Consider the following 27,584-nt stretch of genomic DNA (forward strand, 5'->3'; position numbering starts at 1 on the left):
GTTGAGTTAGTGTGAACATTTCTTGAGGCTACATGCATGAATGCAAAGTGGCTGCAGCAAGCATTAGGGTTCATAACAGTGTAGCAGGGAGAAAGACTAGTAGCTGAATCTGTATGAAGTAGGGGAAGAAAAAAAAAGTAGCAGATGCACTTTGTTGAAAGAAAGGTACAAATTGTGCTTATCTGAGCTACCAGCGCCAGCCTGCTGTTTGCCTGTAGAAAAATACATAATTTTATTCTAAAAAATGAACATCTACAACATTCATTAATTTGATTTAAAAAAATATTTTTGTCCTAATTTACATGTGTTTGTATAGTGCTCGCAGAGGTGATTGCACAACAGCTTAAAATGAAGTCTTACTCTTGTATACTGTAGGAGGCATAGGGGGTGGGTATAGATTTGTGGGGGGCTCTGGGTATGTGGGGAAGGGTGGATAGGTTTGGGGGGTGTGGGGTGAGGGAGCATGGGGGTGTGTGTGGATATGGGGTTTGTTGGGGGATGTGGGGGGGGAGCATGGCTGGGGTGTGTGTATGCGGGTCTGTGTGTATAGCAGTACAAGGGGGGGTGCATGTGTATGTTGGGGGGTGCTTGTGGAACTCGTCCAAACACACACACACACACACACACACACACACACACTCTCCCTTTGTCTCCCTCACTACACACACACACACGAACGACGCATGCCCCTAGAGGCTGGTGCGGCACAACGACTGCCCACAGGCCGCAGTGGGTTGGGGGTGGTGAGCAGCGACCGCCCAGAAGCGCTACTGGCAGTGTCAGCGGTGCTTCTGTCAGGGGGTGCATGTGCACCTGTATGCACCCCCTACGCATTGCCAATGCGCACACACTCACTCACTGACTCTCCTTCTCTCATTGCTCTCTCTCTCTCCCCCTCCCTCATTGCATGGACACACACTAGGGTGGCCATCATAGAGGACAGTCCATTTGTCCTCTATTGATACAAAACCGGACACCTTTATGTCCTCTATTTTTCTCTTCAAGAGAGAAAAATAGGCAACCAGTTATCAACAGAGGACAAAGTAGCAGAAAACTGGAATGTCCTCTATGATGACTATCCCAACACACACACACACTCCCCTTCCCTCATTGCTCTATTTCTCTCTCCTCCTCCCTCATTGCACAGAAACACACATAGTCTCTCCCTCCCTCATTGCATAGACACACACACACTCCCTCACCGTGTGCCTCTCTCACTACACATGCATGCACGGCCACCTCCCTCCTGCTCCTGGCCCTGGGGTACTAGCACAGCCCCACGGTCGGGCGATGGGGCCAGGGGCCACCTGGTGCTGGAGCAGCTGTGTGCAGGGAAAGCTGTGGCAGGCAGAGACTTCTGGTTGGGTGGGCTGGGGTGGGAGGGGTTTGAGGGTGAGGTGGGGTGGGGCTGGGCTGGCCTTGCTGGTAAGTCTTCCTGACTTCCCCTGGGTCCTACTGCCCCTGCCTCCTGTCATCTTCGACAGGAAGCCAGGAACAGATAAATATTTATCTCTTAAACTTTTTAGGTGCCCCACGGGCCAGATAGCATGGCCTGGTGGGCCAGATCCAGCCTGCGGGCTGTATTTTGCCTGCCCCTGCCACAGTGGCTTGATTAGTATCCCTGCAAAGGAGATCCAGAGACCCAGGCCACTCTGGGCCCCCTGCAAAAGGGAGGCAGTAACTACTTTGTGGCACTTTTATCCCCACTCCCACCTCAATGAGCCAGAAAAGAACAGTACTAACTGAGATTTAATCAGACACAGACTAAGGAGTAGGAAGACAGTAATTAGTGACTGTGGAGTAGGTGAGTTGGAGGCAGGCTGAAAGGAGCAACTGCAAAAAAAGGTAGAGGAGGGCAGGAAAGTACAATAAGTAAGGACGCATGGAAGAGGGAACAGATAGAGGGGTCCTAGAAGGTATTTGTGTTTCAGAGTGGCATGGATCAAATGCTTTTCTATCCCCTGAAAGAAGGGCTCTCAGTGCTGTTCTATAAAACACACACATTTCCATAGCCTTTTTGGTAATACAGAGATATCAGAAAAAAAAAAATTCTGACCCCAGAGTGGGATCCTGCTTGCAACATTTTAAGTAGTTAAGTACTGCAATTTCTTTTTCCTTCTATGGAGTCATCTGGGTCGGCATGAGATAAACCAACTAAACATGAGTTTTCATAGTTCCAGAATATTTTTGTTTTATATCACAGATGGAGGAACTGGCCATGCAGGTGGATTGGGAGCATGAGTTACAGCTGTGTTATTATTGGTATTGTTTATATTACGGTAGCGTCCAGATGGAGTACCTGAAACCAGGGGCCCACTGTGCCAGGCACTGGACAGAAGCCTGGCAACAGACCATACCTGACCTGATGAGTTCATAGTTGAATTATACATGCAGGATGTGAGGGACAACAGAGCCAAACAGAGGCGAAGCACCTTGCCCAAGTTCACTGAATGGGTCAGTGGCAGAGAAAAAATCTTCATAGGGTTTTCTTAAAATAGACATCATCTTTTGTACTTATTACAACATTGCTTGTTGGCAGCTACACTGAAGCAAACCAGCACTAAGCAGGAAGCATGAGATTTGTTTCCTAATTGTGAAAGCTGATTTGGAGCCATGACAAGACAGAAAGCATCAGATGTGTTTAATATCAGACCTTGGTATCCAAATGTGTTGTATCCAAGTGGAGAAAGGAAACAACTGAAGACAGAGCCCGCATCAATTGAGTAGGGTCGCCTGTCTAGACTTATCATGTTATGCCACAATAAAAGGCCATGCGACCAGGCTTGCTTCATAACTCTATTTACTTCAATGAGCTTTAGATCAGGCCCTTCTGTCCTATGGACACATGCCTAACCAACAGTTGCTTTTATCTTAAGAAGGGAGGGGGAACGATGACGACCCCTTTAGGATCTGGATCTAGTTTTACAAAATCCCATGAACACAAGGCACATAGACCAACACTCCTGCAGGTATCTCATGCAACTAGGCCTTCTCCCCAGGTTTGATGCGATCATCTGTTCTGAATTCAATAAGCCATCTTGCAGGCCTATGCTACCCCATAACTACAGTCAGGTAAAATGCTTCCCCTCATCTCCAGGTTGCGGGGCCCACTCTTATCGTCTCTCCCTGGGTTCTTGCTGCTTTTTTCCCTGAAGGCGTCTAAGAGGAAAGAGCCTGAAGCTGTCTTCAGCCTTCTCCAGGTGCTGGTAAAGGAGACCTGCCTTTTATGTAGTGTTACCCCCTTCTCAGATGACCTTTTGGAATATTATAATCAGAAGAGCATGAGTTGGCAGCAAGAACCCTGGCAGGCACACGGCTAGTGGGTCTTGCTAATGCACTCAGGGTCAAACCAATGGCCAAATTTGGGATCAGTAATAATTTTTCCTCAAAGTCAGATTGGAAAAGGCTGTTGAGTGTTTTTGCCTTCTCCTGCAGCCGGGTGCGTGGTCCATCCCTAAGGCTGTCCAATGACCTTATGTACTGTGGTGTCCTCGTCTCTCCTGATATCTTCCTATAACATATTATAAGCCCTTTTTTTGTAAATCAGGGGCTTTGTGGCAGTGTTATGTGAGACGTGCTGGGGCGGATGTTCTTGAGGACCCTTTTGGGATAAATAGCAGCCAGTAGAGATGATCAACTGGATTCAGTGGCCTGGGAGGTCCCTTCTGGTCTTACACTCTTAAGGTACTGGAGGAAAACAAGCTCAGAGAAGAGCTGGTCCTCAACCTTTATCAAAGACGCACCTTGCAACCAGCTCCTTTTTAGAGACTGTACCACCGTTCCTGAGTGATGGTAGAACAATAATCATTAGGCAAATTAACTTCATCAACCTTTCTCCCCCACCTCTCAAAAAAAAATCCACATTGGAAAAAACAGTCTAACTGAAAATGTTAACTTTCCTGAACAGGAGAATCAAATGGAAAATGTCCTTTCCAGTTGACATTTTGACATGAAATCACCTCTTTCTAGAAGGAAATTGAAATGAAAAATGTGTTTAGAAAGGCTGAATCAATTTGTATCATAGTAGTATCATAGTACTTAGGGTCGGAAGTGACCTAAACAGATCATCAGGTACGACCTGTTGCCCTGGGCAGGAATGGGTGCCAGGGTCATATCACCCCAGCCAAATATCTGTTCAGCCTCCTCTTGAAGACCCCCAAGGTAGGAGAGACTAACACCTCACTTGGGAGCCCATTCCAGAGCCTGGCAGCCTTAACTGTACAGTAATGTCTCCTGATATCCAGCCTGAACCTGCTCTCTAACAATTTGTGGCCATTATTCCTAGTAACCTCTGGTGGTGACCGGGGGAACAGAGCCTCCCCCAATTCCTGCTGGTCCCCCCTGGTGAGTTTGTAAACAGCCACCAGATCCCTTCTCAGCCTTCTCTTGTGGAGGCTGAATAGGTTCAGGCCCTTTAGCCTCTCTTCGTAGGGCCTGCCCTGCTGCCCCTTGACCATGCGAGTGGCCCTCCTCTGGACCCTCTCATTGCTAGCCACATCCCTCTTGAAGTGCAACGCCCAGAACTGGATGCAGTACTCCAACTGCAGCCTGACCAGTGTCGCATAGAGGGAAAGGATCACCTCCTTGGCCCTGCTTGTGATGCACATCTAGGTCCACAACAAGGTGCGGTTAGCCTTACTGACCGGTTCCTCGCATTGGCGGCTTATGTTCATCCTGAGGTCAACAATGACTCCAAGATCCCTTTCTGCCACCGTGTTGACAAGAAGGGTGTTCCCCAGCCTACAGGTGTGTTGCTGGTTCCTTGTCCCTAGATGCAGCACCTTGCACTTGTCTGCATCGAACTCCACCCTATTCTCATCCGCCCACCTCTGTAACCTGTCTCGATCTAGCTGGATTCTGTCTCTCCCCTCCAGTGTGCCCACCTTGCCCCACAACTTGGTGTCGTCAGTGACTTTGGACAGCGTGCTTTCCACACCCACATCCAGATCGCCGATAAAGATGTTGAACAGTACAGGCCCCAGGACCAAGCCCTGGGGGACTCCACTGCCCACATCCCTTCAGGTCAAAAATGACCCGTCCACCACCACTCTCTGGGTGCGACCATGTAGCCAATTTGCCACCATCTGTGTAGGCATCAATGCCGCAATCACCTAGTTTTTTTAAGAGAATGTGGTGGGAAACCATGTCAAAGGCCTTCTTAAAGTCCAGGAAGATGACATCTAGCCCGACACCCTCGTTTAGGGACTTTGTGGCCTGATCATAAAAAGAAACCAGGTTAGGCAGGACCTGCCCTCAATGAACCCATGTTGGTTGCCCCTGAGCATTACCTCCCCTGCTGGGCCCTTGCAGATGTGCTCCTTGATAATTTTCTCAAATGTCTTCCCAAGGATTGAGGTAAAACTGACTGTCCTGTAATTGCCAGGGTCCTCTTTTCTTCCCTTCTTGTAAATGGGGACCACATTGGCCCTTTCCCAATCCTCTTGTACCTGGCCAGTGCCCCATGAGCGCTCATACAGCCATGTCAGGGTCCCCCTATAGCTCCCGCCAACTCCCTCAGCTCCCCCAGGTGAAGAGCATCTGGACCTACTGATTTAAATATGTCCAGCCCCTCCAAAAGTTCCCTAACTAGGTCGTCCCTCACCCTAAACATGGCGTTGCCTCCCCTGGGTCCATCCGCAATTCTAGTGGGGGAGATGTCCTGGTCCCTGTTCAGGAATATGGAGGCAAAGAATTTGTTATAGAGGTCAGCTTTTTCATTTGCCACAATCACCAGATTGCCAAGCCGATCCTGTAGGGGCCCCACATTACCTGGTGCCTTCTTCTTACTTCCTATGCATCTGAAAAAGGACATTTTATTATCCTTAATTCTGGTCACTAGCCCTAGCTCCATCTCTGCCTTGGCCTTCCTTACAGCCTCCCTGCAGTCCCGAGCAACAGAGGTGTAATCCTCCTTGGTGACAGCCCCTTGCTTCCACTGTTTGTACACCTCCTTTTTTGCCCTCAGGCATCCCTGGATGCCTTTACTAAACCATGGGGGTTTCTTAGCACTTCTGCCCCCCTTGGTGCGCATTGGGACTAGTCAAAGTGGTGACTGATACTGCAAGATAGTTTGTTCATCACTGATGTATACTAAGAATGGTTTGTCTGTAGCTTTCTGGCTACCTTCAAATAAACTATATTGTGGCCAGTTTGCCTGTCTCAGCCTCAGTCTTACTCTTACTCTCACTCTTGCTCTCCTATCTAGGCATGACTCTTAAGCAATTCTGTCATGTATATTAATTGCGAGAAGCTTAGTAATAAATTGTGTAATCTCATTTGCTTTGAAAATATCATTTTTTTAACACTGCCAGTTAAAAAGCTGTGTAATTTTTTTGGTTGGAAAAACATTTTCAATATTACGTTTCTCTTCTGTTTCAGAAATTTTAAAATGGTAGTTTCTCATTAAACAAAAACATCACATCATGATCAGCTGTGGATGAAAGTCCAGTGAACTAGTAGCAAACTTTATGCTCTTCTCTCACTTAAGGGGAAACACACCACATCAATTTAAACCAGCTTAGGGTTTCTTTTGTATAGTTTAGATTAGGGATTCATCCTAGTCATCATGGAAGCCAAAGGGAATTCTGCTGTGGACTTCAATAAGATAAAGGTTATACCTCACAAGAAGTTGCTGGCAAAATATTTTTCAATGTCTTTAACTTCTCCCCACCCACACAGGTTTAATAAAACTTGAGAAATTTGACTATAAATATTTCCTTACCAAAGGCTGTTTGTTCTTCATTATGTGGATACACTGGTTTATTATTTAAAGTTGTTCATGAACCAGGCAGCTGGGATTATTATATGAATTTATTTTTAGGGGCAGGGGGGTGGTGGGGGAAGCAAAGTACTTGGGCTACACTTTTTTAACAAAACAGTACAAAGACTTTGCAATTAGATTTTGTAGTGAAAACTTGGGTGGTACAGATCACTATCCTGCTTAGTGTGGCAACGTAATACAAGAACCATGACACTTAAGAACGAGAGCAGACTAGAGCAGAATTTTCAAGATGCCCAAAAGAGAGACGACTCGCAAAACCCAGAATACTTCAATTAGGTTGCAGTCCAAAGGATGTTGCTGATTCATGGAAGGACTTATGGATAACCTTCAGGGAAGGACTCATGGATAACCTATTTCTATTAGCAGCAAGGTATCCAAGAACTTCTTTCTGCAGGACAAACGTCTCCCCATTAGAACACCCCTCTCAACACAGAAATACAATATGGGAAATATTTAAATGAAAAAGAAGATATTTGAAGCCTTATTCATGCCATGATCAAGTTGGCTTTAGACCATGTTGTCCACTTTGGACACTTCTATCCTTACTTCTATTCCATTTTGGAATCTGAACAAAATCTACATAGATACCGATAAGAAACATGCACATATGCCTTTTCAAAGATAGCAAAAGCAGATTCTCCATAACAGGGATCAGTAACAAATGGCTGGCGGGCCCATGGAGCTACTAGATCTTTGCCCTGCCCATGCCTGTACGGGGGCTGAGCAGCAAAGAGCTGTGTTGGGCCAAGAGAGCTGGAAGCTATGCCCATACTAGTGCTGCTTCTCTTCGTGCCCCCCACTCTTCCCCAAGGCTGCAGCATGGGTGCAGCTTCCAGATGGAGGAGAGCTGTGCCAAGGCCAGGGAACCAGAAGCTGCTGCTGCTTCTCTCCTTCCTCCCTTTCCCCAGCTGCAGTGTGAGTGCATTTTCCAGCTGGAGAAGAGCTGTACCAGGCCTGGGCTATGTGGGCTGGGGAGGTGGCAGGGAGAAGCAGGAGCAGGGTGGAAGCAGCTACCAGCTCCCTGGAAGCTGTGCTTGCATTGCAGTTGAGAGAAGCCGTGGTGGTATGGGCGCAGGCTTTGGTCAGGGCACGAGTCCCAAGCTGAAGGCTCCTTCAGCAGCTCCATGCAGCATTGCACTGCTCCAGGGGCTTCGGTAAGAAGCAGAAGGTGGGGGAGCCCAGAGACGCAGGCAGCATCAGCAGCTGGAGTGGAAAGGAGGAGCTGTGTCTGGACAAGGTGGGGAGGGGTGGGGAAAATGCAGGTTAACCCCACGTAGCCTGCAGGCTGCCAGTTGGACAGATCTGTATTAATTTTTTTTTCCTGCCTTGTGTTTGCCCCCAAAGACGATCATCACATCCCCTCTCACTCTGTTTTGCTAGGTTAAATAAGGCAAATTAATTTAGTCTTCTTTTGTAAGACAGACTCTCTTTCACCTTGGCCATTTCTGTACCCGTTACAGTTTGAGTTCATTTTTCTTGAACGCAGGTGACCAAAACCATTATTCCAGATGCGGCTTCACTACTGCCTTCTACAATAGTATTAATATTTCCTTACAACTATGGAAAATATCTGGATGGATATATCCTAGCACTGCATTTATTTTTTTTCCCCACAGCTGTGTAGCTCATAGTTAATCTACAACTGGCTAGTAATACCCAAGTCCATCATTCGCAGTCATTTTCCACTAATAAGTTCCATCTTAAAATGGAAGTTCTTGTTACCAGTCACCAAATGTACAGCCTCCCATTTCACACTGTCGAATTTCATGCCATTTCTAATAATCCAGTCTTCAAGTTCAATTATTTCTTCCTGTATGATATCCCAATCCTCTATTGCACTGACTGCCCTCAAACATTGCACCATTGGCAAATTTTATTAGCACAGCCCTGCTTTTTGTGCCAAAAAAGATGAGACTACTAAGCAAGAGCTATTTAATTCAGTAGTGATCCTTATAGGAACTTCAGGAAAACCTTCTCATCGCAACAGCTTCCCTTTCAGTATTACCCACTGTCATCTCCTTTTTGGCTAGTTCCTTATGCACATTCTCTCTCTCTCACTAATGTCTGCTTTCTTCATCTTAACTAATAGTTTTACAGATTGCATCCTATGAAATGTTTAAGGGAAGTCTGGATCTACTGAACTTCCTTCATCAACCCTTTTAGACTCAAGGTGCACCTTGGAAAATGTCAGTTCTTAATTTTCACTCTTTTTTTTTTTTTTTTTACTACAGAAAAATAATAGATTATTTCTTCTGTTGCAAAGAACTCAGGAAGCACACAACAGGTAAGACTGTTTTTAACACTATGCATTTGTATTTGAAACCTCTGGGTTTATTTTGTGAATCATGTTTGCAAACCTAACACTGCTAACATTGCATAGCACCCATGAAAGGATCTCAAGGCACCTCAGAGTGCTGAGACACACTAGTTGTGAATCACTGGTCTAGAAATTCAATTATGTCATCAAAAAAAGGTATTTTGCTAGCATGATCTGGTTTTGGCTAATCTAGGTTACATATTTTCCCATTGTTCATATTGCTCTACAATTTTAATTCTTGTTTCTTTCAAAATTTGTTGCTACGCTTTGTATATTATTGAGGTCAGACTAATTGACCTGTAGTTGCCCAGATCACTCCCCAACTGCTTTATAAATATAGATACTAAATTTATTGTTCTTTGGTCATCCCGTATTAATCCAAACTTGGTAGATTAAAAACATATATGCTCCTAGACCTGTAATGTCACGCGTCAGTTCTCTGAGAATATTAGGCTGGAGGTTATCTGGTCCCCCCGACTTACCTGCATTAAGCTCTTTGAATTTTGCTTCCACCTCACATGTGGTAGAGTTCATTTCTATTAGCCACCTTCTCTTACTCTCCATCATCAAAGTCAAAGGCCACCAGGAAAGCTTGGATCTTCCCATATACAATAAAATAGTCTAAATAAAACTCCAGACTTAAGCACTGAAACTTTTTGGCCAGGTCATCTCTGAGCTGTTTATCTGCAATGGACATCAGTGCCATTTCCTGGTTCAAACAATTCAGATAACTATTGTCGGATATAATCTCCCTTTATTTTTGCATGGCTCAGTTCTGTTCTCAGTCAGGACCTAGCAACACGAGTGGCAGAAGAAAGTCTGTTCTCAGTAGCGTTTGTACCCAGGTTTAACAGGCTCAGTCAGTTTGGATGAACAGTCAAATATTCAGAAGCTTCTCAGAACCTCTCTATCTTTTACTTACATGATTAATAAATAGGCTAAACATTAGCAAGCAATCTTATGTTGCAGTAGTCATAGCTTGGCTTGCTTTGGTAAACTAAATGTCATTTGTTCCATTAAAAAAAATCCCTAAATCTATAAACACTCATTTACAACTCCAACATTACTCAATGACTTTCTAGCAGGAAAACAAACACATCTCTGCTCACCCCAGCTATAGGGGCTGAAGTTGCAATTTTTATGTGTACAAATGACCTTCTCTTGCAAGCACTCTTACTGAACTGAATGAAGTCACCTGTGCAAAGGATCACTTGTGTGCATAAGAGACCAGATCTGGCACACACTGAAGTCAACACATTTTTTGCTCTCGGCTGAAATGGTATTTGGGGCAATAGGGCACAAACACTTGCCAGCGCTATGCCTCTTTCACTCTGAATTTCTTTGCAACACAAACAAAAATCAAGAGTATAGTTTGTGATGGGTGGAGGAATGAGAACCCAGAAGACAGATTTTTTAGGGTATTAAAACCAATTTCAGAGTGAGTAAAAATGAACAGAGACCAGGTAGCTGGTTGCCACTTTCACCAAATCACCCAAACTACAGCAGAGCAAAACCAACACCCTCATATTTCTAAATTGGAAGTCCCTTAATTGCATATGCTTCAGGATCGATTGGTTAGATAACATACAGTTATGGCCATCAGGGAGGAACAGAGAAGGAAGACGTTTATTGTAGGAGATGACACACTGTTTACAGTGGCACATTCTGCTCTTCCTCAGCTTTGTCTGTTGGACAAACAACAGCTGTGCTAGGATATTTAAATTTGTGATGCTCTTGATTTTGATTCAGGTCCAAACTTTATCCTGATTAAATGACATTAAGTTAATTTACAAGCAGAAGCTTGTCGTGTAGGTCAAGTCATTTTTGCAAATGTCATTTCCAGACTTTCTTTTTTTTTTTTTTTTTAATTTTAATTTAAAAGTTGAATCCCTTTAAGACCAAGTGTTTCACGGCTTGAACAAGCTGGTTGCTTTTTAAAACAAGCAAAGGAATTTTTGGAGGCTCGTTAAAAATGTCTCTAGCGATGTCTTAATGCATTTCAGTACATTTTGTGTATTTATTACCTATGAGATAAAAACAGTATCTTGAGATAAAGTTCAGACTTTTAGTTTAGCATTAAAATAAAATGCTTCATCACAATCAGCAAACTGATTTTCCTCCCTGCAGATCATACCAGATAAGGGTGGCTGCCTCCTGGACCACATCATAATTCTGCCAAGCTATTCAGTTGCTGTGGCTTGTAGATGGGTTAGGTGAGAAGCTGGGAACTTGTTTAATTTGTTTTTAACAGCTGATTTTGAGGTGGCAATAACAGCACAAACAAGGGAGATATATCTTACAATAACCTCATGCAAGTCTTGGTCCCCTTCTTGTACCAGGACTGTCTATAGTGGCAGGCCTTGCACCAGGACTGTCTATCAGTCTGTTCCCACAAGTAGGCTAGACAGGGATATTCCTTTAGCTCAAAAAGCTAAACCAAAAGGCTCAACCAGAGATGTTGTTACAAGTGGTGGACTGCTGCTGACCTCTGAAGTTCAGGATAAGCTCATTGTCAGTGATACGGGTTACACAAGAATCATGGGAAAGTTACATTCGCACTTCACCCAGCATATAAAAAATATGCTTATATGAATAAGAAATATGCTTCTGACTGCAGGGTACAAAATGTACTCCCATTTCTCATATTGTCCTGTTGGATAGCAAATGTTATTTGCTGTTCACTGCTTCATTTACATGCACTGTGGGGCTTTAGCTAATTTTATACATTTTGTCCAGTATTTAGGAATCTCAACCCAGCTGATTCTGGTTGGGTTAACAAATTTCCATAATACCAGCAGTATGATTTTCCAGAGGCAAGTGAAAAGTAAAGGCTCTCTTCTCCCAGTGGAACTGCAGTCAGGATTAGGACAGACTGGCAAAACTAGGGGTAGTTTTCAACTTGTAATCTTTGTCAGATGGGTTGGGGGTTTGGCAAAACCAAATCCAGGATTTTTGTTGAAGTTTAACTCAATTCTATCCAAAACACTTGCCGTTCAGGATTTGAGTGTGGGGAAGAAATTCAGACAGGGTTCCATTAGAAAGCATGCAGACAGAATAAAACTACCCATCATTTAAACAGTATTCTGGCCAGTTATGAATGTCATGGCATCCTCATTGATAATGGCATAGGAACAGACAGTCCAACCAGGAGATCTTACCACACTTTGAGCTCTCCTGTGAAATATGAATTTTCATTTCCACCTAGGAGAAATTTTAGTCTTTGCACTCTTCTATGCCTGAAGAAAGGTGTCTGTGCCTGAAAGCTTGCAAATAAAGACTTCTTTTTTTTTTCAAATATCTAGTTGGTATAATAAGAGATATTGCTTCTGCCATGAGTTCTGATTCCTTTAGGAACAGACTGGGCATTTTGCTTTCGTAGCTAAAAAAGAAAATTAGCAGATCTTGCTTCAGTAGATCCCAATATTAGGGAGAAAATTCAGCTTTACAAATTGTTGGTTCAAACACACAGGTTTCATACTGATTTGTTAGAGAGCACCATCTGATTTCTCATATACAACATACACTGGCTAGAACACAGACTCTGGCACTAGTCACCACAGATTAACAGCAATGTGGGGGGTCTACCCTCAATGAATAGGCATTATGAGAGTTGGCTCTATGCATCTTGTCGACACGATTCAGCTGGGAACAGTTTCCATTTTTCAAAGGGTTGAGCCAGAGCAATGCCAGCACACAAGGACCAGATAAATGGATTTTGCCCACTGACCAAGTCATCCCAATGATTCTCCCAACCACAAATGACAGATGGTTGCAAAGTGACTGCTCAGCCACAAAGGCTTGGCTTCGAGACTTCGGCTTTCCAAAAAAAACAAGCATGCACTTGTCCTCAAGTGCTAGCACTATTAAAAAGATGAGCAGTGCAGTTAGCGAACCTGACTTGTATCAGAAAACGTGCAACTTTAGCAGTCAAATGAGTGCAGAAGACTACCCATAGATTTATTCTAGGGCAGCGATGGGTAGAGTAGAGCAGACTCTGTGTCATGTCCAATAGGATCTCATGCAGTTTGACATCATTGCAATCCTCAATAAGTGTTTAGTTAACCAGCATTTGTATTATAAACAGCAGGCAAGGGATTAGGAAACAAGGTTTGAGCAAACCGTGAGAAAATGCCATTTACCCTGAGACCACAGCAAAGGCGCTCTTAATCAAGGCAACTGTATGATGTTTTAGATTCAACTGGCATACTGTATTACAGTAATTGAAGAATGCTTATTAATAATAAAGCTGGATTATAAAGATTATAATTCATGTAACAAGGTCACTGGTCTGCTGCTCAGAACCTCCGTCAAAATGGAACGTCTGTGTAAAACGGGCTTGCGCAGAAAGCGCGTTGCCTAACGCACTTCCCAGCTTTCTCAGGACTAAGATACAAAGATCATCAGAGACATTGACTGCACTCTCTCTGAAACAACAATTACATATTGATTTCTCTGGGGACTGGATTAAGTATCGATTATGCAAGATATAAAGTGGAGGTTTAAGTAACACTATCACCACTAGATAAAATAGTGCCCGTAGAGTAGTGAAATCAATAAAAGGGGAAAACAAGAAATCCATCAAGTCAAAGGGTGAAATCTAGAGGTGCGCTGATATATCGGTGCCATATCAGATTGGCACCAGTAAAAAGAAAATTCACATTATTGGCTATCGGCTTTTTTGGGCCAGTGTAACCAATAATTACCAATAAATGCAATATGCCTTCTGGACGCAGCCCCTGGATGCATGCGCAGCCACATGCACGCACAGAGCCAGGAACGCAGCCAGGCAGCATGGAGGGAAGCAGCCTGCAGGAAAGTCTGTTGAAGGGAAGGGGCATGGGGGAGCAGATCGGGACCCCCGCAGTGAGGGAGGGAGTGGGGCAGAGGCTAGGGAAGGGAGGTAAATGGGACACCAGAGGAGGGAGTCAGACGGAGCTGCAGGCGGCTCGTCCAGGGGATCAGCATCCCGGTGCTTAAAAATGGTGGCGGGGGCGCTTGAACTAAAGCTCAGCAAATTAACTTTAGTTCAAGTGCTGCCACCACCATTTTCAAGTGCCAGGATGCCCCTTCCCCTCCACAAACTTACTTGCAGGGCATTGCTCTCCATGCTGCCCAACTGCATTCCTGTAAAATGTTTATCAGGTTGGTATTGGCCGATATACCTGGTGAATAATTGGCTATCAGTATGGGCCAAGAAAATCTTTATTGGTGCACCCTGGTGAAATCTTAGTCCCATTAAATCAATGGCAAAACTCCTTCTGATTTCAGGATTTTCAGGATTTCCCCCACAGCATTTAGCAACCTAATGGGGCATCTAATGATTGTAAAATGAATCATTAGAAATGAATTCTGACCTGGAGGGTTTTGTCTTCTGCGGTGGCAGAGGAACCAGTCTTTTTCCTGAGATCCTCTGGGCATATATTATCCATCTGTTGCCCTGGTAAGGTGGCAGGGTATTGGCAGTGCCCTTGTTTCTCCTTCTTATCAATGGTATGTTCTTGGTGTTTCATGCATTTTGGGTATTGAGTGGAAAGGTCTGAAGTGGTGATTTGGGGAATTCCTTGGTTAAATAACTGCCTGAAAAGACAAGGGACTGGATTTGATAGCCAAGAGCCCTTTCACTGCTAAATAACCCTCAGCTAGCCTGTTGTGTTCACATGAAGCACCATGTTGCTTCCTTTGTGTGTCATAAATACAGTGCTGGCTGCCTTGCCACTAATCCGGCTGGGGGACTCCTGTGCAGTCTCAGAAAAGTCCAGAGACTAGATCTGCAGACTGCCATTCCCTTTGGGACATGCGCCTGTCCGACCCACGCGCACTTCAGGTGTGCCCTGTGCAAATGCCTCAAGAGGTGCAGACGGCGTCTCATGGAAGGGCATGTTCTCTGTTGCGGGGCTGTCAAAACACTGCTGGTAAGAGAGAGGCTGATGCATGTGCAACGGACTGAATTCACTAGGGAACGAGCATCTGTGGAAAGCAAGGCCAGAAAGTTCATCCCTCTGGAAACAAAGTCTCTGTTTTGGGATACATTAATCTGCTTCTGCCGCCAAAACGTCTTACAGCAGACAGCGGTTGCTACCTCCGAGCGGGCCAAACACATATCTCTGTTATAGTCAGTGTGCTGCAAGAGCACGAAGCGCGCTCTGGGAAGGCAACTGCTTGCGAAGGGGCTGCAGCAGCTGGCTGATGGCGTGGGGGTGCCTTCAGCTGCCCTTGGCTGGCTGCTGACAGCAGGAGAGCTCCAAATCCATCCGGAGGAAGTGAAGTTACTCCCGCAGCAAAGTGGAGGCCTCTCACACCTCAGAGGGACTTGGAGAAGCTTTGCTGGCAAAGCTTCTTGGTGTAGACATGGCCTCAGGCTTAAGTTGCAGAGCTGTTGTGTAGGAGCTTTTCTTCCTTCCGTCAGAGCTTCACTTTCAACTTTTGCTCTTGCCTGTTCCAACAAGCAATTACAGCATCTTCCCTACAAGGCTTTTAGTAAAACTAAACAGATAGAGCAAGGAGCCTCAGCACTAAGGGTCCAACTCTTATCATGGTATGACCTGCCCCTGCATAAACGGGATTAAAGGGTGATACATTAAGCCTTTCTCCTGGGAAATGGAAAGCAGTAGTCATCAGAGAGGATGACTAATCCAGCAAGATGAATGCATTGAGTTTGCATTTATTTCACCAGTGGGGAAAACAAGAGGAGGAAAAGAAATCTCGAAGAGAGGATAACAGATGCATTTACAAGTGGAAGATAAGGTCCCGAGTACCAGCTTTAAAATGATACTATGCAACAGTGACGACTCCATAATGATGCACAATGATACGGGGTCTTGGAGGTGCTAAACTGGACTCAGGTGGGAAAGTCTGTCTGGCACAGAAGGTCAATACACTTCCCACCCCCATTAAAAAGAAATTTTTGCCAGAAAATATGACTATAGACGACTCTTAGCTGGTATACAAATGGGAGGCCAGACACTGCTGGTCAGCCAATTTCCCCTTTACAGAACAAAGCCCTCCCTTCCTTATCCTATAATTGTTCGTAGAAACAAAAGGCACATTTTATTTAACAAAATATCCATTGCTCTCTTTTGACTAGAATATGAAAAACTATCTACCCTTGTCTGGCTAACCTCCTGCAGAAAAGAAAAAAAAATGCAAACATGGCTTTTATTCAGTGCATTTCCTAAAGGAAAGGAGAATGAACAGGAATTCAGATAAGAAAATGACCACAGTTGCTATTCTTTAATTTTTTTTAAAGTGTATTAATGGGAATAACAATGCACATTAACCACCCTATTCAGTAACATTTTTAGTACTCACCTGAGTCTAAATATAAACTATAATGGCTTAGGGAGAATGTCTTAAGAGCCATTTCAAATCAATTTGCTTTTATATAGCATCTCTCAGACAAAGTGCCACAAGATGCTTTGCGTTGTGAGCAAATAATGAGCTAATGATTTAGTAGAGTCGGGTATGGTGGCTCTCACACAGACAGCGAGGGAAAAATGATGCAGATAGAATGCAAAGCTTTAATTTAAAAGCAGTGCTGAAATAAATACATTTCCCCAGCAAAGGGAAAAAGGCTAAGACAGAAGCAGCCAAGCAGAAAGGAACAGCGATGTTCGGTTCTGTTATAACCTAACTGTTTTGTGACTACTGTCGGCACTTTTCCATCTCCAGATAAAATGGAACCTAAATCTGAGACAGACCCACCAACTCGGGGGATAGATTTAGTAAATGAGATTGAGGACTAAATAAGACCTGTGAAAAAAAGTTTGCAAAAATTCACATGAGCATTTCTGCTATCCTGCGTCAGAATCGTAGAAATTGGACTTTCAGGAATGTTTTACTCCAAGATACGTTGGTTAATGCTCTTAGGCTAGGGACAGACATTACCAGTTTAACTGATCAGAAACTGGTTTAAACCTGTAACACAACAGGTATTCAGTGCACATAAACCAATTTGAAAATGGCTGAAACCAATAAACCTGGTTGAATGTAGTATCAGACTTAAATAATTTGAGTCAAACAGGTTTATGCAACATCTGTCCCAGACCCCTTGCTGGTTTAAGATAAACTAGACTCCCCCAGCATCCCGACATGCTCTCTGGGCTGGGCTGGGCAGGGCTCTCTGCTCCTCAGCAGAGCTGGCCCCTGCCCTCTGCTCCCTGGCTGGAGCTCGGCACAGACGTGCAGTCACAGCAGGGTTTGCTGGCTTCCCTGTGCCCTCCTCCCCTCCATTCGCTGCTTAAGCAGAGATCCTTTCCTCCTCTCTCCCACAGCACAGACTGTAGCCAGCATGTGGTATGCTGGCGAATGCTGTCAGGCAGATAGGAGAGTGTCCGCTTAGGGCTTTTTGGAGGTAATCAACAGTTCAGATGGTAATGTCCCTGCATTCCTTCCTTTGGAAAAGGCAGACAAGGTTCTTTGGGTAAATCTGGTATCTTTTATTAGACCAACGAAATAGTTGGAAAAATTTTTCTTAACAAGCTTTGGGTTTAAAAACCCTTCGTCAGGCTGAGCAAGCATCTGCAGTTGGTGTGTGATCTTCCTGGATGGAATGAACAGTAAAGAAGCCAGAGGTGTGCATTTTCCTTTGGAAAAAGCTGTTTAAGAGGAGTGTGTAATGAATAAGGCTTTGTTTTCTGATGGGGTGTTAAATGCTGATAATAGAGCTGATAAATGCACTGTTATCAAGGGACGGGACCCCTTCCTAATCACAGTGTCCTGCTGGGGCCTGGCCAATCCCCCCTCAGCTCAGCCCCATACAAGGGAAGGGAGGGCTGCTCTAGTGCCCCTAGCTTCTAACCCGAGCCACAGCAGGCATGTGCCTGCATTTCTGGGATGTCTGTTTGGTTACAAAACTGATTTAGCTTATGTGTGTTTTCAGGCATAGGTAATTAAACAGAGAAATATAAAAATGCCTAAAAGACTTTAATCGCTATTTTAATCACTGTGCCTACTTTTTTTGTCACACCTGATGAAGAATGCATTGCATTTGAAGGCTTGTCGAAGTCTAGCTCAACCTGGCAGTTGGTATAGTAAAAGGTATCACCCACCTTGCCTCTTGCATAAATATGAGTCCTTTTTTGCTGGCAAGGATGGTATCCCATCAGGACCTACTCAACATATTTAGGTGCTTTGTATGAGAAAGAGACTTGGGTTAATAGTAGATAATCTGTTTGATGAGCTGTGCTAACTAAAGTGTCCCCCCACGCCTCCGGAGCATGTGTATAAATGCCTTAACTCCCCACTGCCAAAGAACTGGAATTATATTGCAAAGGAATCACATTTTGATAGCCCTTTGTAGTCAAGGATCTGAAGATATTTTATAAACAAGAACAAACTATCAGGTAAATAAGTATATTGTCAAAATGTTACATACAAGGAATAGGTATGAGAAATGAAGCAACCTGCCCCCATGCCACAGAGAGGATACGGTAGAGGGAATGGAGCCTCCAATGCCTGAGCTCCAGTAGTGTGCTCTGTTCTCACACTTTCCCCCTGATGAGGAGGAAATGGGTTGATTTCAGCCTAGTTTTCACTGCACATTCATTCACCTCAAAAAATTAACCCAAGGTCTTTCTGCTGCAAGACATTGCTCAGGGAACTTGCTTAAGGGACTAGCACAGCAGCAGCGCTTTTGCTCAGCACTGAGATGCATTGGCCAAAATATGCTGGGAAGCCTGAAAAGTACCCAGCTGTGTGTATCTCAAATCCGTAACTGCAGTCCTACTCAAGCGCTTATTAAAATCGCTTCCCCCCTCCACAAAAAAGCAAAAGAAGTAGGAACAAAGGCCAGAAAGGGTCCATCTCATCATCAGGTTCAGTCTTGTGCATTTGCAAGCTGCCAATTACCTAATGACTTTCCTAAATTGCCACTTCAAACCCTTGTGAACAACTATGAAGCATAAAACCAGAAATACCAAGAACCCCCTATAACATGGTACAGATAACAGAAAGGCACACAAGGGCACTGCCGACACAACAACTAGGAAGTAGTTGGTTACTGTATTCTCAGAGTAGCCTAGTGCTCGGAGGAGAATCATGCCTCGTACTACAGAGGAAGACAAAACGATCGTTGCCAATCTGACTTGGGGAAAATGTGACCCAATACAAAAGGGAAATGATGGAAAAAGCAGCTCGTTAGTTCCTCCGGCCTTTCAAAACTCACTATTTGTCCCTTTTACTCTGTTAATAGAAACTTAAAGCCAAACTACCACCATCGTAAAACAGAACTCAATGTGGAACATAATGCCCATAATGAATGGGTGGCAGCAAGTCATAGCAGCAGCAGCTCTTTCTTGTGTCCATGAGACTATCCAGGCTCAGTAAACGAAACCAGATTCCAAAGAGCTCTTCTGGATAAGTAAAAGTACACCATCAAATTTTTTCCTAGGAAAATGACCAATGGAAAAAAAATGGTCTGCCCTGCCCCTCTATCTCCAAAACATTTCAATGTTTATGTTATTAAATGTAGCATTTAAAAGGACATTTTCAAATAAAGTTTATTCATTATCCTGAGAGTCAAGCGTGTTTCTCTTGTAAAATTGTCCAAGCAGTGGTTTAGGTACTCGGTTACTTTTATGAACTTTAAGGAGCTTAGGAAAAAACTTAGGATCATTCTTGTATTTGAAGATCAAATGCTTACTTGGCAGAGAAGTTTGGACAAAGATTAAACATGGTGAGAAAGTAGGGGTGCACTGATAGAGATTTTTGGGGCCGATACTGATAGCCCATTTTTAAGGAGGCGCATAGGCCGATACTGATCCGATTTCCGATATGGAGCCTGGCGGCTTGAAGAGCAGTGTCTGGCTGGTAAATCTGTTGTGGTGGAAGGGGAGGGGGAAGAGAAGGGGTGTGGGAGGGGGGGCAGATCGAGGCCTCTGCAGTGCGAGAGGGAGTGGGGCTGGGGCAGGCGTTGCCTAGCTGGGGCAGGGCAAGGCGTGGGATGAAGCCACGACTCGTCCAGGGGGATGCGTGGAGAAGAGGGGCGGTTCCCACTGCTGTGTGCATGCTGGGAGCCATGGGAGCATATGCCCCCAGATCTGCATGCAGTGCAGGGTGGGCTGCCACTGCGGGCTGGGGCTGGGGCTGTGTGGGACTCACTCTGTCGGGGCTGTAATGGGCTGCACTTGGGGTGGGCAGCAGCAGTGCTGAGAGAGGGCTACAGGGGGGGCTACAGCCACCCCAAAATTCGCTGTAGTCCCCCAACACTCCCTCCCAGCACCACTGCCTGCCCCACCCCATGCACAGCTTGCCCCAGCCCCTTCTAGGAAGAGCCCTGCACAGCCCTGGGCCCAGCTTGCCCCAGTCCGTGCACAGATCTGGGGGCACATGCCTCACCCAGTGCCCTCCCAGGGAGTGTGCAGCAGTGGGAACCACCCCGCAACCTGCTGCAGCTCCATCCTGTGTCCCACCCTGGCTGGGCAGTGCCTACTCCAGCCCCAGCCCTAGCCACACTCCCTCCCTCACCGTGTGGGGCCTTGATTTGTCCCCTACCATGCCCTCTCCCCCTCCCCTTCCACCACAACAGACTTATCAGCTGCATGCAGCTCTCCAAGCAGTCGGGTTGTGGTCCTTGCTGCCTATGTGCTGCACTGCTGCTGTGTGCGCACATGGGGCATTTATCAGCCACATTATCGACCACATCAGGTCGATTTCCAATCAAGTCGATTTTTTTTTATATCGGAGCCAATCCAATATCAGACCAATGTATCAGTGCACCCCTGTCAGAAAGTAATCGAAAATCAAAAGATAGTTAGTCCCAGCTGCAGCCCGTCCAGAGCTCTTGCAGCAGCCTTGTAGTTCTGCGCGGAGTGCCATCCACTGTACGCAGTGTTACCCTGTGCTGTTCTCCATATGCTGAAGCCCATCAAGGAATTGATAAGAAAAGGAAATGATCCTAAACCTGGGCCTCTGATGGCTGAAGAAAGTGGTCAAAGAATAGTAGTCCATTTTTATACTATACAAAACATACACCTTGGATACAGATACACGAACAGTGAGTTTCATTCATCTCTCACCAAGATGCAATGCTCACTGTGATAAAACTGCCATTTGCTAACACCTTCCAGACTGTTCTGTAGGAACTAAATATTTAATGTCAGCAATTGTTGACTTTTTAATGGTGGTCACTGTGTTAGAGATTTGTCACACCATACGTGCATGACATACAGAAAAAGCAGAGACCAGGGAAACTCTCTATGCATCAATGAGTAAACAAGGTCCGTAGAAAATTCATTATCTTTCAAAACCAACTTCTGGATTGAAATTTGAAGGCATTTATACTTGGCCATTTTCATAACAGATTCTGTTTTGTTTCTTGAAGATTATCAATTTCTCTCACATACAACATGACCCAAAACAATATACACTTTGCCTTGTTTCTGAAAGGCAGAATGGAAGAAAAAAAGATTTTTCCACAGTTATGGCTGCATAGAGAAGAGACAAAAGCTAATCTTCAGCTGACCCCCTCTCCCTTTTTTGCTCAAGTAAAGCTGATATCCCAGCTGCTGCTGAAGACTGCTCTCCATGGGTGGATCTATGATTTTGAAAAGAGCTAAGAAGTTTTCATGGTTGTAAAATAGGAGGACAGAGACCACAAACACTTATCATACAGCAAACTGTCCTAAGAAAGGCTAGCTTGATTACTGGAATATCAAAACCATTAGAAAGGAGACAAACATTAACACCTGTGGAGTGAAAAACAAGCCATTAAGTCAAATGACTTCCTGAGCTGTCTGTGGTTAATAATGCCACAGCTCCTGCATCAAAGTGGGTGCTTCTATCTCAGGCAAAGAATCAGCTTCCCTTAATACACACAGTTTTGTTGGGGGGGGGTAATTTTTGGGAAAAAGCTATGCGTTGTATGCAAGAAAATATGGCAATACGAATAAACTTCAGACCACTAGTTTATAGATCTTGTAACAGATTCTGTTTAGCAAAGCTCTATCTTAAGTTTCTTCAATAATAGCATTTTTTTGCCCCTTACCTCTGGGGTGAGGTATTTGATCATGATTTCCTTTCCTTTCTCTCCCAGTGTTTCATCCGGAGCAATTTCATATTCTGCCTGGAACAGATGAAAAGATCACCAGTATTAGCACTCGTATTTCACCATTATACTTTGATTTAGGACATAACCTCAACTGAAAGATTCCAGATGAATAATTTGGAAAACAAATATAATCTTCTGATGAAGCCTGTAGAGCTGATTTGTACTGAAAAATGTAGACTTCAAATGTTTTGACCAAAAATGAAAAAATTATTCTCTGAAACCAGCTGTTCTAAGTAGTGTGCATAGGAGTAGTTTCATTCATTTATACTTTACTGATTTGTCAAGCTAATGTTTTGAAAATGTTTCATAATTAGGGACCACTCTCAGGGATCTTTACATGTTTCTACTCACTGTGAGCTTGGAAATTAATTAGTCTAATGGATAAAGGAAGTGTATTTGTTTTGTTAATCTCTATCATGGGAAAACAATTTTATTTAGGAATAACAAGAGCTTTCTCAGTAGGTAGAAAAACAGGTATACCCATAGTTTTTCATTCTTTCAGTCTAAGACTTGTTTCTCAAACCTTACCTCTACCTCAAAAAGATTCTGCTAATTAGTTTTAGTGCTCCTTGAGGCAACCACTTTAAAAAGAGAGATCTCTAAAACATGGGGTGTTTCAAGGCCTGGTAAATTAAAAGGACAGAGCTATATTCAATACATATGAGGGTGATCTTTGATTTCAACTCGGCATTACAAAAGCATGTGCATACACTGTTTAGATTTTTAAAATATTATTCTGAGTATCCTGCATATTGTACCAATGCTGACCTGTGATGAGTTTCAGGATAAATTTTATGTAGGAAACAAAAGAAAGTCCTAATTTTGTACTACTGAGACATAGTGCAATAGTATTAGCTCAATAGTTCGGTGTCTCAATAGCGGAGACGATCTGAGCAGGGTGCGGGCCCCACCTCCGGACGCGAGGAAGCCGGTGGCAGATTTGGCGTGGGTGGGAGGCAGTCGGACGTGCCAATTTCAGCAGCGGATTCGGTGGCAGGGCTGAGCGACCAGATGTGAAGCCCACCAGCATCACCACACTGCTCTGACTGGTTCCACGGGGCCTGGGGCGGTCGCCCCGATTTGCACCTCCTAGGGACAGCCCTGCTCAATAGTTTACTATTGAGACATTGAGACAAAGTTCTCCACCAATGCAAGCTACAGCTTGCAGTCCCAGTTAAGACAATAACTAAATGATAATGAAAATTATAATAAAGAAGTAAGGCTGTAAAGGACCTCAAGAGATCATCTCGTCCAGGGGCGGGCAATTATTTTGGGCGGAGGGACGCTTACTGAGTTTCGGCAAGCCATCAAGGGCCTCATGACAGGCAGCCCAGGGCAGATTAATACTAATTTTCTAAATTTTTTAGGGGCCCCACAGACTGGATAGAATGGCCTGGCGGGCTACATCCGGACCTCAGGCCGCATTTTGCCCACCCCTGTTCTAGTCCGTGGACGCAGAAGACGGCACGAGAACTGCATCCGGGAGACCAACTGGCAGCTTCGGCAGTGGTGTCTCAAGGCAGGCTTCGGCTTCCTGGACAACGACCCGCACATCACGACGAGGGACATGCTCAGTTGGGATGGGCTTCACCTGTCCCCCAAAGGTAAGCATGTGTTTTCTTCTAGGTTGGCAGATCTCCTCTGGCAGGCTTTAAACTAGGCTCGCCGGGGGGAGGGGAAGATGAGGGTGGGGGAAGCTGTGGACCACCAAACCATGTGGCACCCACAAGGACAGCCCAGCCTGAAGAAAGAGAACATTGGAAACCTGCAAGCCGCGGGGTGGCCAGCACTACGGCACAGGTAAGAAATGAGAAGGTAAGAAATAAGGGGCCCCTTGGGACACGGAGCAGGGGGGCAGCAAAGGCACCAGTCGCAGGGCTCAAGCGCCTATATACTAATGCTAGGAGCATGAGAAACAAGCAGGATGGACTAGCGCTCCTGCTTGCACTAAACACCTATGACTTAGTAGGGCTAACGGAAACCTGGTGGGATTCATCCCATGACTGGGCGGTACATGTTGAGGGTTATAGATTGTACAGAAAGGACAGGGTGGGGAAAAAAGGGGGAGGGGTTGCGCTCTATGTCAATGAGCAATATACATCGACCCTCATCAAGACGGAATCGAAGGAGGAGAAAGTAGAAGGATTGTGGGTTAGGCTACATGGGGGGCAAGGAGAAAGGGATTTGGTGGTAGGGGTCTGCTACAGACCCCCACATCAAGGGGAAGAAATAGATTTGGGGCTCCTGAGGCAGCTCTCGGAGACCATAAAAGCTAAAGAGGCGGTAGTCATGGGGGACCTAAACTACCCAGACATCTGCTGGGAGACGCAGACAGCAAAGTCCCACCGCTCACGCAGGTTTCTAACCTGTGTACAGGACCTCCACCTGACACAGGAGGTACACGGTCCCACTAGGGGGAATGCCATACTGGATCTGGTATTGGCAAGGGGGGGATGACATGGTAGGGGACCTCCAGATCGGTAGCCATTTGGGAGACAGTGATCACCTAATAATAGAATTCACCATAAGACGTCGAGTGGGTAAGGTAACTAGTAGGGTGAAAGTGCTAGACTTTAGGAAAGCTGATTTAAATGAACTCAGGCGATTAGTCAAGGAAGCACTGCAGAGTAGGAGTTTTGAAGTGATGGGAGCCCAAGATGGGTGGCTGTGTCTTAAGGAAACGATCCTTCGGGCACAAAGCGAGACGATCCCCGTGCGAGGTAAAGGAAGGAAAGGGGCCAGAAGGCTTCCCTGGCTGACCACAGAAATCCAGGGCAGCCTAAGGGCCAAAAGGGGAGCATATAAGAAGTGGAAACAGGGAGAGATCACCAAAGATGAACGTACCTCCTCTGCTTGTGCTTGTAGGGAGGCAGTTAGATGGGCCAAAGCTACCATGGAGCTGAGGATGGCATCCCAAGTAAAAGACAACAAGAAATTGTTTTTTAGATATATTGGGAGTAAAAGGAAGACCCAGGGAGGAATAGGACCCCTGCTAAATGGGCAGAAGCAATTGGTGACAGACAGGGGGGACAAGGCTGAACTCCTCAATGAGTTCTTTGCCTCAGTGTTCCTAAGCGAGGGGCACGACAAGTCTCTCACTGGGGTTGTAGAGAGGCAGCAGCAAGGCACCAGACTTCCATACGTAGATCCTGAGGTGGTGCAGAGTCACTTGGAAGAACTGGATGCCTTTAAATCGGCAGGCCCGGATGGGCTCCATCCGAGGGTGCTGAAGGCACTGGCCAACATCATAGCAGAACCACTGGAGGGAATATTTGAACGCTCGTGGCGCACGGGCCAAGTCCCGGAGGACTGGAAAAGGGCCAATGTGGTCCCCATTTTCAGAAAGGGGAGGAAGGAGGACCCGGGCAACTATAGGCCAGTCAGTCTCACCTCCATCCTTGGCAAAGTCTTTGAAAAAATTATCAAGGCTCACATTTGTGAGAGCCCAGCAGGGCAAATTATGCTGAGGGGAAACCAGCATGGGTTTGTGGCGGGCAGATCGTGCCTGACCAATCTAGTCTCTTTTTATGGCCAGGTTACGAAATGCCTGGACTCAGGAGGAGGGGTGGATGTCGTATACTTAGACTTCAGGAAGGCCTTCGATATGGTATCCTACCCCATACTGGTGAACAAGTTAAGAGGCTGTGACATGGATGACTACACAGTCCGGTGGGTGGCGAATTGGCTAGAGGGTCGCACCCAAAGAATCGTGGTGGATGGGTTGGTATCGACCTGGAAGGGTGTGGGCAGTGGGGTCCCACAGGGCTCGGTCCTTGGAGTAATGTCTCTTTAATATCTTCATCAGCGACTTGGACGAGGGAGTAAAATGTACTCTGTCCAAGTTTGCAGATGACACAAAGCTATGGGGAGATGTGGACATGGCGGAGGGCAGGGAACAGCTGCAAGCAGACCTGGACAGGTTGGACAAGTGGGCAGAAAACAACAGAATGCAGTTCAACAAGGAGAAATGCAAAGTGCTGCACCCAGGGAGGAAAAATGTCCAGCACACCTACAGCCTAGGGAATGACCTGCTGGGTGGCACGGAAGTGGAAAGGGACCTTGGAATCCTAGCGGACTCCAAGATGAACATGAGCCGGCAGTGTGACGAAGCCATCAGAAAAGCCAATGGCACTTTATCGTGCATCAGCAGATGCATGACAAATAGGTCCAAGGAGGTGATACTTCCCCTCTATAGGGCGCTGGTCAGACCGCAGTTGGAGTACTGCGTGCAATTCTGGGCGCCACAATTCAAGAGGGATGCAGATAAGCTGGAGAGGGTCCAGAGAAGGGCAACTCGTATGGTCAAGGGCCTGCAGACCAAGCCCTATGAGGAGAGACTAGAGAACCTGGACCTTTTCAGCCTCCGCAAGAGAAGGTTGAGAGGCGACCTTGTGGCTGCCTATAAGTTCGTCACGGGGGCACAGAAGGGAATTGGTGAGGATTTATTCACCAAGGCGCCCCTGGGGGTTACAAGAAATAATGGCCACAAGCTAGCAGAGAGCAGAGTTAGACTGGACATTAGGAAGAACTTCTTCACAGTTCGAGTGGCCAGGGTCTGGAACGGGCTTCCCAAGGGAGGTGGTGCTCTCCCCTACCCTGGGGGTCTTCAAGAGGAGGTTAGCTAAGCATCTAGATGGGGTCATCTAGACCCAGCACTCTTTCCTGCCTATGCAGGGGGTCGGACTCGATGATCTATTGAGGTCCCTTCCGACCCTAGCATCTATGAATCTATGAATCTATAGTCCAACCAAGGATCAAACCTGCAACCTTGATGTGATTAGCACCACACTCTAACCAAGCCATGGGAGGGTTTCCCTGTGGGGTTTTTAGAGACATTCTAATTTGCTACTGCCTGGGATCCAAAAGCTTCAGTACTAGAGGCTCAAGAGGTTTTCCAGAAAAAAGTCAACACAAACTTTTATTTATTTATTTTTTTTATGAATGCTCATATTAGTAAAAGGATCCCAAATCCTCTTGCCAAACCAATTAAGTAACCTAGTCCAATACAAGCTGTCTGAGGTGATAAATGAGGAGGAAGTAAAAGAAAACATAAGGTAAATCAGTCTGAACTGGCAACCACTTGGAAGAACAACCTTCAGAACTGCTGCCCGCTGCAAGATGTATGCACTGCTCTGAGTTTGGTACAATAAATCAGAGGGAAGGCTGTAATAAATATGCTAGCTACACAGACTCAGGAACAACATGAAAACCACAAAGTAGTAATAACGGTATTACCCATGCTATCTGGCCAGTGCTGATTTAGCCATTGTAGCTGAGGCTTAAATCTGCATATTTATCTACCAGACATAGCAGGTTGCTCGAATGGTTTAGATTTAACAATCAGATTTGGGATGGTAAATAATAATGACCACAAAGAAAAACTGTACTGTAGAGAAATATACGGACAAGAAAAAACCACAAATATAGTGCTTCTCTGTTAG

The 27,584-nt window shown here is 45.4% G+C and overlaps 1 protein-coding gene across 3 annotated transcripts in view; it reads right to left on the bottom strand.

The window, feature by feature from the left end:
* GRK5 (G protein-coupled receptor kinase 5) overlaps positions 1–27,584 on the bottom strand; it is a 250,610-nt gene that overhangs the window by 56,981 nt on the left and 166,045 nt on the right. For 2 of the 3 annotated variants that reach the window (XM_019485911.2, XM_019485912.2), the window contains exon 4: positions 22,081–22,158. In XM_019485911.2, coding sequence (XP_019341456.1) covers positions 22,081–22,158 — 78 coding nt within the window. Of the gene's footprint in view, positions 1–22,080; positions 22,160–27,584 lie in introns of those variants that run through there. The other variant, XM_019485914.2, reaches the window with a different exon arrangement.

The sequence above is a fragment of the Alligator mississippiensis genome, chromosome 6 (assembly GCF_030867095.1).
Source record: "Alligator mississippiensis isolate rAllMis1 chromosome 6, rAllMis1, whole genome shotgun sequence".
NCBI lineage: Eukaryota > Metazoa > Chordata > Crocodylia > Alligatoridae > Alligator > Alligator mississippiensis.